At 38.0% G+C, this 12,104-nt stretch overlaps 1 protein-coding gene across 2 annotated transcripts in view; it reads left to right on the plus strand.

The window, feature by feature from the left end:
* LOC136810091 (multiple PDZ domain protein-like) overlaps positions 1-12,104 on the plus strand; it is an 84,083-nt gene that overhangs the window by 48,384 nt on the left and 23,595 nt on the right. For both annotated transcript variants that reach the window (XR_010847057.1, XM_067066665.1), the window contains exons 26-31: positions 561-761; positions 2,026-2,130; positions 3,965-4,039; positions 9,635-9,878; positions 10,193-10,368; positions 11,579-11,662. Coding sequence is in view for 1 of the 2 variants with exons in the window: in XM_067066665.1 (XP_066922766.1) it covers positions 561-761; positions 2,026-2,130; positions 3,965-4,039; positions 9,635-9,878; positions 10,193-10,368; positions 11,579-11,662 (885 nt within the window). In the remaining variant the exon portion in view is untranslated. The remainder of the gene's footprint in view (positions 1-560; positions 762-2,025; positions 2,131-3,964; positions 4,040-9,634; positions 9,879-10,192; positions 10,369-11,578; positions 11,663-12,104) is intronic.

A 12,104-nucleotide genomic window follows, 5' to 3' on the forward strand; every position in this document is an offset into this window, starting at 1 on the left:
TATGTATCATAAATATATGATTTGTTTGACTTCAACTAGGTTATAATTTAGCAGTTTTGTTATGTTTTTACTTTTGAAGACGTGGAAATCCGTCCATTTGAAATCTTTTGTTAGGATTTCCCAATAAGTTTTTGGGGAGAAATTTCGTAAAAATGATATTCCGTCCAGTTCCGCCTTATCCAGTTGCCAAAAATGTTTTAGACTGGATTTCGTCCCTCTCATAATTGGTATTGCTATCGAATTAACATAAATGCGTTTTTTTATAAGAACGTTCAACATTTTCGTATGTTCTTAACTTTGTGAGTTTTAGGCCTGAAATGTTCTTAACATGTTCTTATTTTCGCCATTTTGTGAATATTTTCTCAAGAAATTAGGTATATTTTCTGCATACTGGTTTCGATTGCCACTCCTCACAGCGGAACGAAACACAAGAGACCGTTTGAAATGGGCAGAGTTTGTCAGAAGAGTCGCAAAGGGTCGATAGGCCTATACTGTTAAGTCAAGTCAAGTCAAGTTTGCCAAATAACTGTTTAATACCGTACATACTTCTTGTTCTCCAGGTCAACGACGTCCAGGTTCAAGGTCTTTCGCATTCGGACGCGTCCGCTATTCTAAGGAAAGCCGAAGGTACTGCTAAGCTAGTGGTCGGCCGCCCGCACGACACAAGCGGCTTCAAGAGTTTACGTCTACCTGCGGCCGGGAATACGGGGACACGGCGTATGAAAACGATACAACAAGAACAGACGATTACACTAAATAAGGTGAATATACCAGCTGGCACACAACATTCATCTAACGTTATATAGACGTTGTGAACATTAGATTAACGTTGAAACAACGTTGTGTGCCAGCTGAGATATAGTTTTCTATTCAAATTCTTTTTGGGCCTGATAAATGTCACAGGGAAGGTGAAGATAAAAAACAACAATTTTGTTTATTTTTCTTTTTATCTTTATTGTTCCTTTATTTTTGTACAAGAGCCGGTTGTTGAAAGCTTGACTCCAGAGGAGTCATTCACAGAATTCCCTAGGGAATTTCCCTTTGTCCACTTCTTCTTTCAGTCTGCGCCACAATTAGTTTTATGGCGTGAGATGCTAGGCAATTCGATCTGCCTAGCCAGGGTGCAGTATGCAGTGCTGACGAGTCCTAATAAGGACGAAATGCATATGCTGCTCTGCCACCCAAATCTCCTGAAAGAAGATAGTTGGACAGAAATTCTTTGAATTTCTTCACATATATATTCTTTTCTGAGACCATGCAGTGTTGAGGCTTTCCTCCCTCTTGGTTCTCTTCAAAGCTTGACTCCAGAGGAGTCATTCACAGAATTCCCTAGGGAATTTCCCTTTGTCCACTTCTTCTTTCAGTCTGCGCCACAATTAGTTTTATGGCGTGAGATGCTAGGCAATTCGATCTGCCTAGCCAGGGTGCAGTATGCAGTGCTGACGAGTCCTAATAAGGACGAAATGCATATGCTGCTCTGCCACCCAAATCTCCTGAAAGAAGATAGTTGGACAGAAATTCTTTGAATTTCTTCACATATATATGTCTTTCAATCCATCACCCATCATCCGTTATCCGAAATACGCTGCAAATTCCTTCACTCTTCTTGCCTTAGAAAGGTTAAAGGGATAATCAGATGGTTTGAAGGTACTTCTGTGGTCCTTAGTAAAACTTCAGAGTATTTTTGTGTAACAATTTTCCAAAATCGCGATATCAAAATTCGAAATTTTAGAAAATAGGTTCTTATGCCGTTCTTACGTTGAAACTCTATTGTTTTCATCCTAAAAGCCAAAAACTTGTAACTTAAATATCTCGACTTTAGAAAATAGTTAGGCAAAAATATTTTGAGATTTTGCTCAGGACAATAGAAGGATCCCACATGCCAAATATTACAAACCATCTGATTATCCCTTTAAAGCTACGCCTCAAGCCTTTGGCTTAAAACTCAGTGTAAGTGAAATGTTTTAGTTGTTGCTTTGCCATTTTCATCACAAACTTTAACTAATACAATATTCTCTATTTTAGGGGCATGCTGGACTGGGCTTTGCCATTGGAGAGGGTCGAAGTGCACAGAATGGTGAAAATGGAATCTTCATTCGAAATGTAACGGAAGGAGGAACTGCATACAAGGTAAAAAAAGTTCGCACAAAATGTCACGTGTGTTTTGAAGCACCTTGAATCTTGTTCAAGTCAGTGATACAAAAACTGCATATCAGTATCTCAAGCTGGCATACAGTATAAACTATGTAGACGGTTCTAGATAAGTGACTATTTTAGGCTAGCCATCAGCTTCCTGTCAGCTTGGTACAAACATGAACTATTCAGTTGGTTCTTGGTCTTTAGAATCTCGAGGAATCAAGATTTTATTTTGACTTTTGACTTCAAAATTTTTCAATATTTTAAACCATCATATAATAGCAAGTTGCTATTTTCCTTCATCGGATACACTTGATTTGTCTAGCTAGCTGATTTTCACCGACTTCCATTTTCCGGGTCAAAACTGGGGATTGCTCCAAATTTTTCATTCACTTATCCGCCCTCAAAAGGGTAGATACATAAACTCGCCAATGTAACATTTGTTATGTCTCCTGCTATTCTTAGTGAGCTAACAATTTCACGGGAAGCAAGGTTAATCTGTTATAGCATATCATTAGACAAGTTACTATTCTATTTATATATAGAGCGACCGTAGTGCAGTGGTAGAGCATCCGGCTACGGTTCGCAAGGTCGTGGGTTCAACCCCCAGCCGGGTCATACCAAAGATTTCCAAAATGGTACTTGATGCCTCTCTGCTTGATGCTCAGCAATTAAGAGAAGGATCAAGGGTAAGTGGAGCAATCCAGGGAGAAATAGTGGCGCCCTCCCCTACCTTCGGGTATATAGCTATCGAAAGTCGGTCGCAGACTTACTATTCTATTTTCTGAGATTAACATTACGATTCTATTTTCAAAGCATCTTTTATCAAAGCCTCATTATAGGTATTATAAGGTAATCTAACTGCAATGAAAAAGTTATATCTTATTACGTTTAATAAAACACTACACGTTTTTTTTATAAGAACAAACTGTATAAGAACATAAGGGTTCACCGGCCAAAATGTTAAGAACAAGTTAAAAACATTCTAAGGCTTTGTGGAGTCAAAAACACCCTATTTCTTAAGAAAATAGTCAAAAAAGAACATGTCAAGAACATTTTTGGCTTAAAACTAAAAAAGTTAAGAACATCCGAAAGCTTCAAAAAATTTGGATGTTCTTATTAAATAAACGTGTATATTGAAACTAATCGCTTGCTTATGTTTTAGCTTTTTCCTCCTAATGTATGTGAAGCATTTTAGAAAGTGGTATCCTTCTATGTTAACTGGGCTTATAATAAAAATTGCAAACTTACATATTTTCAAAGAAAAAGATGTCGAAATAGCGTTGGTCTATAATATTGCATTGACCTTTAGAATTTAAAATGTACAGCTTTTGTTTTTGTCTCTCTTGTCAATGTCTCCTAATTCGAAACTTGACTCCCAGTGTCAACCTCTTTGATTATTCTCTGGCTTGTTTTCTGTTGTTGTCCTGTGCAAAATATTGCTTTTGCAAAATGGAATAGCTGTATAGATGAGAAAATATCAAACCATCTGATTATCTCTTTAAAACGCTAAAAAAATTGACCTCCTGATTCATATAGTTAGTTCACTTGGATGTTTTTATGTGTTCTTAACTAAAATATAATACACCTTTTCGACCGTAGTCGCGCGGCCAGGTGCGTGCTGCCATTTAATTATTTGATTACCCCCCTAAAATCGATCCAATCCTTTTTTGACAGATTTTTTCTATTGTCTATAGGTGTGAAAAAAGGACTGGGACGGTTTTAGTGGGATGAAGCGGGCAAAAGAAATGCCCGCTCGGCAATTGGCGGCTACGATCGAAAATGTGTATGTTTTTAAAATCTTAATAATATTTTTCTTATTTTACAGGATGGTAGATTGAGAATCGGTGATCAATTGTTGTCTATCAATAACCATTCACTGCATGGATTACAACAAGCTGATGTAAGCCTACAATTTCGATCGAAATATATTGAGAATTTTGGTTAATTCCTCGTTTCTAGCAATTTAAAGTTTGGGCGAGAAAATCCCTTTTGGGCTGATTGATAAATTTATTCGAATATTTGGGAGGGGTTTATAGACTTCCAGGCTATATTCTGAGCCTGATTTGAACAATTTTGAACTTTTGGATCCTCAGATCCTAAGGTCGCAAGTCTAGTGTTAAAAGTCAGAGTTAAAACTCTACTTGTCCGACCTAATTTAGAGCGCTTCCAAATCGTTTGTGTTTGTAGGATTTCGTGGGAATTTCCCTTTTTTCTCAAATGACTTTGATTGTAGTTTACAGTGGACTTGCTCTATTTCGAACTTCTTTCATTCGAATCTTACTATTATTCGAACTAATTATCAGTCTCTATCAAAGGTAAACCCCTGATAAATACTTTCTATGGATCGAATCTTTCTGTAATTCAAACAAGAAGCCTTAGCGGCGTGAAGGCCCAGCGTGTGATTTCGAGCTTCTGAGCAGATTGAATTAATAATTTAGATTTTTGTTACTTAGCCTGAGTCTTGTTCAGCCCCTGGTTGGTTTATGTTATGAACTTTCTAGTAGAAGGGAATTAGGTTATGACCGGAAAAAAATACATATAAAGCTGAAATTTTGCTCAGAGTTAGGGGAAGGTCATAGGAACATCCCATTAAAACCCCCCACCTTCAGCACCTTGGCGTCAGGAGCTATGACGTCATAATCCATAATGGCTGCGATAAAATTTGTCCAAATTTTAAGTTGTTCAAACATAGGTATATTATATACCGTTGGAAAGCTTATCGAATTCTGAACAACTTTTTTGCTCACGAAATTTTCTAAAAATGTACTGAATGTGAGTAAATTGGGCTTAAAGGTCTATGACGTCATCAGGTCAAAAACCTATGTTTGAAGAAGTTTGATTTCGGAAGTTTTTGACCTGATGACGTCATAGACCTTTAAGCCCAATTTACTCACATTCAGTACATTTTTAGAAAATTTCGTGAGCAAAAAAGTTGTTCAGAATTCAATAAGCTTTCCAACGGTATATAATATGCCTATGTTGGAACAATTTGAAATTTGGACAAATTTTATCGCAGCCATTATGAATTTTGACGTCATAGCTCGTGACGCCAAGGTGCTGAAGGTGGGGGGTTTTAATGGGAGGTTCCCAAGACCTTCCCCTAACTCTGTGCAAAATTTCAGCTTTATATGTATTTTTTTCCGGTTAGGGTGTTTATTCACCTAATTCCCTTCTACCAAAGTCCAACCTGGAATTATAGTTCTTATATACTGAACTTCAAAGCCGACAATATTGTTTTGAAACTGTCTCAAATAGAATGCTTTTAAGTATTCTTCTAGATCACTTACAGTGTTAAACTCGAGTAAGACTGATGTTCCCGTAATACCACCAATCATACCATCTGAATTTCGGCTGTGGGAATCGAAGACATAAAAACTATTGTTGCCAAACATAAATGCAGTACCGTTGCCACATGCTAGAAAGATTCCACAACTAAAAGTAGGAGGTGGTCTAATAAAACCTCTGCTGTCTTCATTTAAGACTGACTCAGTCACAGGGGTACGTTGAAATTCAATAACATCGTTTTCAATGCTTAATTGGGAAGGCAGCTCGGTCAAATCGATGTATTCGTTAGTATAGCCAAGACCTCTGTATAGGTCATTGCCTAACCTTAGTATAATATCAAGATCAGACCTTTCCCAATCTCTTAGAAGTTTTAAATGAGAGTATAATATCGCGGATGTAGACATATACATACATTGAGTACCTGCTTGGGGACCAAATATGTCTACGTTCCCTTGATTGTAAGATGCACGGACTACCTTGCGCAAATTGACAGGACCAGGATTAGTTTCAATATCACCATAGGTTATTAGAACTATGCTTAGATATAGCGTCGCAAATAAAAATGGGGCCGGTTTTAGAACCTGGGAAATGCCTTTGCTGGAAAAAGATGAGTTTAGAACTAGATGGCGATAAATGGAACGGAGGTCTAGTTGCCGGGTACCATTAAAATTGCCTATTGAAATACGGTAAGCCTCTATGGATATCATGATTTCTCACGAGGTGTCGAATGAGGAGTATAAGACGAATTAAAAAGACGTAAAATTGTTTTGTATATTTATTTCAAATATTCAGTGAGCTGAGTAAGTTTAGTTCAGTAAATTTTGATAGTGATAGATGCTGAGTAAGCTGATAGTGCCGATTGAGCTGATAGTGCCGATTAAGCTGATAATGCTGAGTATAACCCCTCACACAGAGTGAAGGGTGGTCTTGAAATCTGAAGAAAAAAAAAAATTAGTAAGATGTATATTGTACGACATAAAGGTGATAGGGTGGACATCGAAAAATTCTTTTGTTCCTGTCGCAGCGTGTCTTATAAGTACCAGGCGGGCGGGTGGTCGGCAAAAATGACTTATCTGATATTCCAATGGCATATTGGCAGCCACCCACGCTGAAGCTTTTGAGGAGCGGACCTTCATTTTTATTGAATTTTGATTTCTCGGGTCTTTTTACAAACTTTCTAACCCGGCTTTTAGAGAAAAGAGTGACAAAAGTTGGGAACCAGAAAATTTTTTGATGTCCGCTGGGGCTGCTACCGCATTATTAACTTAGATTATTCTAGAAAAAAATTTGAATCATCATCTGTCACCCCTTATTGTACAAAAGATTTGACTTTTGATTTGGTTTTGAATACCTTAAAAGTATAAATTAATGCGGGGCTAATTAAAAAATTTGAATCATCATCTGTCACCCCTTATTGTACAAAAGATTTGACTTTTGATTTGGTTTTGAATACCTTAAGAGTATAAATTAATGCGGGGCTAATTAATGCGAATTTGGCCCAATTCGCATTATTAAATACCGCAAAACTTAATGGTTAAATATTTTGGTCATTCGCATTAATTCATACTCTTAAAAAAGGTTAATTTAAGACTTAAAATAGTCTTGGAGGAAAGAAGTTTTTCAGCTGCTATTGTTTTATAGCAAAATAATGGGCTATTCCATTTTTTAACCATTCACGGGTATTGACAAACTTTTCCAGGGAGGTCTGAGCCTTGATTTTCCAAGGGCCTTTTGGTTATTTTCAGATTTTCCAAGGGGGTTATTAAAGGTTTCCAGGGGGGTTCTCTCCTCCTAAACTGGCATCAATAGTCACTTTCCAGGCCCTTTTTCACAAAATTTCACCTTCCAGGGGTGTTGACTCCTAATTTCCAGGGGATAGTTTGTTATCCCAGTTTTCCAGGGGGGTTAGTGAAAAAAGTTCGTCAATACCCCCTGTACAATTTTTCTTTGGAATAGCCCAATACTATTCTTATAAGACAATTAAAATCATCCCAGTAAGTACTAACCTGGCCTCGAACACGAGTGATGACAATGGATGGAAATGATTCTTCTCAGAAGTTTTCGAGAGTTGACTTTCAAGCTGAAAAAAAACAAAAAATATAAAAAATCAATTCATTGAACTCAATCGAACACCAATCACCAGACGATCTCAATCGAACGGAATCAACGATCGAACCAGTCGAACCAAATCGAACGCAATTCGACAATCGAATTTCAATCGGTCGATTGCGTTCGATTTGGTACGATCGTCGGTTGCGTTCGATTGAAATCGTCTGGCAATCAAAAAACGCTAATAAGCTGGTTGTCAATCCTTGTTTAGTTCTATCAGCCATTTTCAAAGATGCAAGGACAGAATCTGTGTTTAAATTTTTCTGTCTTGCTGCTGGTTGTTGCTTAAGCGTATATCAATAATATGTTCCGTTTGCGTTATAAAATATCCCCAAATCCAGTCAGTTGGCTCGATCATGTCAGTGAATTTCAAGTTGATAATTTCAATGAAGGTGGACGAAAAAAAACTTAAATGGGACTCAATGTGGCAAAGTGTTTGCCGCAAGCAAAAGTTGGTAATGCAAAGTATCCCAAAATTGCATTTAGCAGACACAAAAAAAAATTTCATAATGGCGGGGCATCATGAGAGAGCAATCAGAATACAAAATAAACAAATTTCAAAGGCTCACAAACCAGCCAAGGACTTTTTACCCGCGTTTTAAACTCGTTTCAGCAATGTTTATTCTTTACACTTTCATTTTCAAAATCTGCTGAACGCGCATTATGGCTTGTGACGATTTCCTTGCGTAACATCATCTGTGCTGTGGTGTGGTGGGTGAAGTGAAAACTTGAAGCGAATGGTGATGTAGAAAAGGGCTTGGCTATTCAAAAAATTTTCTGACATTGTGATTGGGCCGACTTGGGATTTATGTTTTGAAAATCGGGCAACGTGAACAGAACATATTATTGATGCATGATGGTTGCCCGACACAAATTTTTGACTTGCCCGATCGAGCGCCTGTAAGTAAAATAGCGGTTTTTCAGACAGTCACTGGTTGCTCGCTTAAGCTACATACTGTATGTAAAACGCACAGTGTGCTCTACTGGCGATCTTAAGTGAAAGCTTTTCCACCAGAAGGTTACAAAATATGATGGACTTCTTGAGAAAACAGTTTTAATCAAACTATAAAGCTAAACTTTCGATTCATTAGCAACAGTATAATAACACATTTACATACCTTGCAGCTTGGATAATTCCAATAACAGTGATAGCTGATGAATAATATGAAGAATTACTGGTCGATCAGCAACAATATGGATATGATAAAATATTAATATGGATCAAATAACAGCAATCGTATGTAAATATTTATAAGTGGCAAAACGTGTCTGCAGTGTGAATTTTAGACTGATTCATCAGGATGTCCTAAAGCACAAAGTCTTTGAAGAAACAAGTTCATTCCCAAACTTCTTCTTCATGTTTCCAAGGAAGGAGTCGAAGCGCCTGGTGTTGAAGTTGTAAATGTAAAGAGCGCGAAAGCTTACAAAATAGAAAAGAGAGTGCAAGGAGCAAACACAGCACGGATAGAAGTGAGAGGACAGAAAAACAGAACACGGCACGGACTGCGGACAGACAGGACAGGACAGACAGACACACGGAAAGTTCCTCTTGAAAGGCCCCTTCGCAAGCGCGCTGGGCCAATGAGACTTCCCGTTCGACTTCCAACTAGAGAGAGAGTTGAATTTACCTCATAAAATAAATTTGCGGACCTTAGTAAAGGGTGACCTAAAGGCTCAATCTCGTACCCATAGCTTCTTGTACCACTTTTTTATTTTACTTATGGACGTGATACAATCATGAGCGCTTTCAGAATCATTAAAAAGCGTGCTAAGGGGCTGGATATGGGTTTGCTATAGGCTCTCTTTTCATAAAACCGTCTACCCGATGCCACGCCCTTCCCCGGAATTCTCCACTTCCCTTTGTTCGTCTCTTTAGTTATCGAGCATTAACTGGAGTGACATTAGATACAATTCTTTGAAGTCTTTGATATGACCTGGCTGGGTTACACTTTTTTACAGCTAAAATATTCCAGGTGGGACCAGACTTTCGAATATTTTGGTGTTATTTCCTTCTTAACGTTATTTCTCCGTTAACCTTAGGGCCATACAAGAACAATAAAAGATTTTTTGTTAATGAAGTAGTCAAATTTGTTTCCTATAGGCTGTCAGTATAATCCGGGGCTCCGAAGGTCAAGTTGTTCTTCAAGTGGCTCGTGAAATTGAAGTTCCCGTAGGGGCTGATGAAGATCTCCCACCAAGTGTTGACGAAAACATCAATGTAGGAGAGCCGGTGGTACCAAATCAAGAGTTGAGAATACAAAACCAACCTCCGCCGCAGATCACTTTGCCAATCGAACAACAACACCAAATCGCACCACCGCCCTTTGATAGCACACAAGCTGAAAGTAAGATTACTACTTCGACTCTCGCGCCAGTAAGGTTGAATTTTCACACCTCGAAAATCTCTCTAAGAGTTACTGAAGATTGAATTTGTCCTAACCTAAGATTACGATAATCAAAAGTTTTCTCTATCAAAGGGTCAAGATTTCAGAAAATTTGAAACAAAATTTTATGGGCAGTGTGATAGCCCATTGAAGCTGCACCATCGGTAGTTAACAAGGCCCCGAGAACATTTTTATGAGCACTTAAGGGTGTTTTTTCATTTTTCATGTCGATTTAAAGAGTTCTTTTGAAATTGTTTTGCTTTCTCATATTTCAGCTCAACAAATTATTTCCCCGACTTTATCCCCGATTCGGGTTTTGGATCCAGTGGATGAACTTGAAGAAGCAACCACAAAGAATCCGATAATTATGGAAAATCCAACGTCAATTCAAATTGTGAAAGCAAATGTCGGCCTCGGGATTTCGATCGTTGGTGGTAATGATACTCCGCTGGTAAGTTTCAGTTTATTTAAGTTTTCTGTCAAAAGTCTGTTAATTTAGTCTGGAGTTATCGAGACAAAGTTGAATAAAATTTCGGTCTTGGGATTTCGATCGTTGGTGGTAATGATACTCCACTGGTAAGATTCAGCTTATTTAAGTTTTCTGTCAAAAGTCTGTCGATTTTGTCTGGAGTTATTAAGATAAATATCGATAGATGTTAAGTTTTCGGTCAAAAATTTGATGTTTTTGTCTGGAATTATCGAGACAAAGTGGAAGGACATTTTTGTCTTCGTATTCTAAATGTTCTCGTCACTGAACGCCGACGTTAAATTTTTAAAGATGCGGGCTAATTTCCTCTCAAAGAGGAACGATAGTCGCCTTATGTTGGTTGACATTCCCAGTCGGGATTAACTGTCCTGACGCGTAACAGCGTGCCAAAAAAATCGCATCTTGACATTCCCCCTAGGGCTAGCTTATCATACCTTCCTCTGCAAAGTCCGTTACGTGGTTAGTTGAGATTCAGTAATCTAAGATCACCCAGATTTTGAAAATCTTCCCTGGCTCAAGAGCTTTAGCGTGTTGGAAGGACATTGCTATATCTGATATCAGATAGCCTGGATGCCTTGGCTGTAAACTTTTAAAGTTTTTGATGTTACAGGTTTATCGCCCGGTTTTCCTTACGTGATTTTTATTCCAATATTCGAAAACAGCGCATACGTACTTTGTCAATTCTACTTTTGCGAGAAGCTACAAAATTGTCGAGTCTGATTTTACAAACATCTAGATGGACGAAGCTGTAAATAACATTGACTTCCAAGCCCAAGGGCTAGACTCGGAACTCCTGTATGGGAAATGAAGCCACTTATTTCCCATCCAGAACACCCGCGCGTGGTTTTTACACAAACGCTGGATTGGAACTAAAATCAAACTGAAATCTATCGCTAGATTTCAAAAAAATGCAGTCCTCAAAAACAAAGGAACCGCTAGATACAATCTGTCGTCATGATTACGGCGCGTTCTAGGCGCGTTTTAGATGGGAAATAAATGGCTTCACTTTTTTTCGTATGGGAAAGGTATGAGGTTCTACTCTTGCCCTTCGAGCTTTCAACTCAATGGTAAATAGCTTGGATATCCATGCTATATAGTTATCAGACAAGAAATCTTTTTTGGTTTATTGAGGTAGAATTTAATTTTTATTTCACTTTTCTTTTTCTTCGAACAGCAATATGTTATTGTGGATGAAATCTACCATGACGGTGCGGCTTATAAAGATGGTAGACTTTGGAGTGGTGACAAAGTCTTAAAGGTAAGGTCTTTATAGCGTTCGCTCGTCTATTTGCTTCACTATATATAATAGCTTATACAATGGACTCTACCGTTCGATCTTCTATTGTTCGAATCTTTCTATAATTCGAACTATTTCTCAGTTTCCATAAAAGGGAAATCCTCGTAAAATTTCTTCTATGATTCGGATCCCACTGTAACTAATTAGACTTCCCGTTCGAGTACGATAAGCAAAAGGTGAAAGTCAACTGTATTTTGGGCTAGGCCAGGACCAGGCTATCCTGGGTGAGTTGGCGTAGAAAAATCATCTGCTGTAACCTATTTTTTCTATACATTAGTATTGTGAAGGTAAATCCTTTGAGGTGCGAGCCCATTTAACCACGAATAGTCTAACCATGTGTCCTTTGTGGTATTTACTCAATTTAATATTTCTATAATTCGAATATTTCGAATCTTTGTTTAAT

Source organism: Clytia hemisphaerica, unplaced genomic scaffold (genome assembly GCF_902728285.1).
Source record: "Clytia hemisphaerica strain Z4C2 unplaced genomic scaffold, Clytia hemisphaerica genome assembly, whole genome shotgun sequence".
Classification (NCBI taxonomy): domain Eukaryota; kingdom Metazoa; phylum Cnidaria; class Hydrozoa; order Leptothecata; family Clytiidae; genus Clytia; species Clytia hemisphaerica.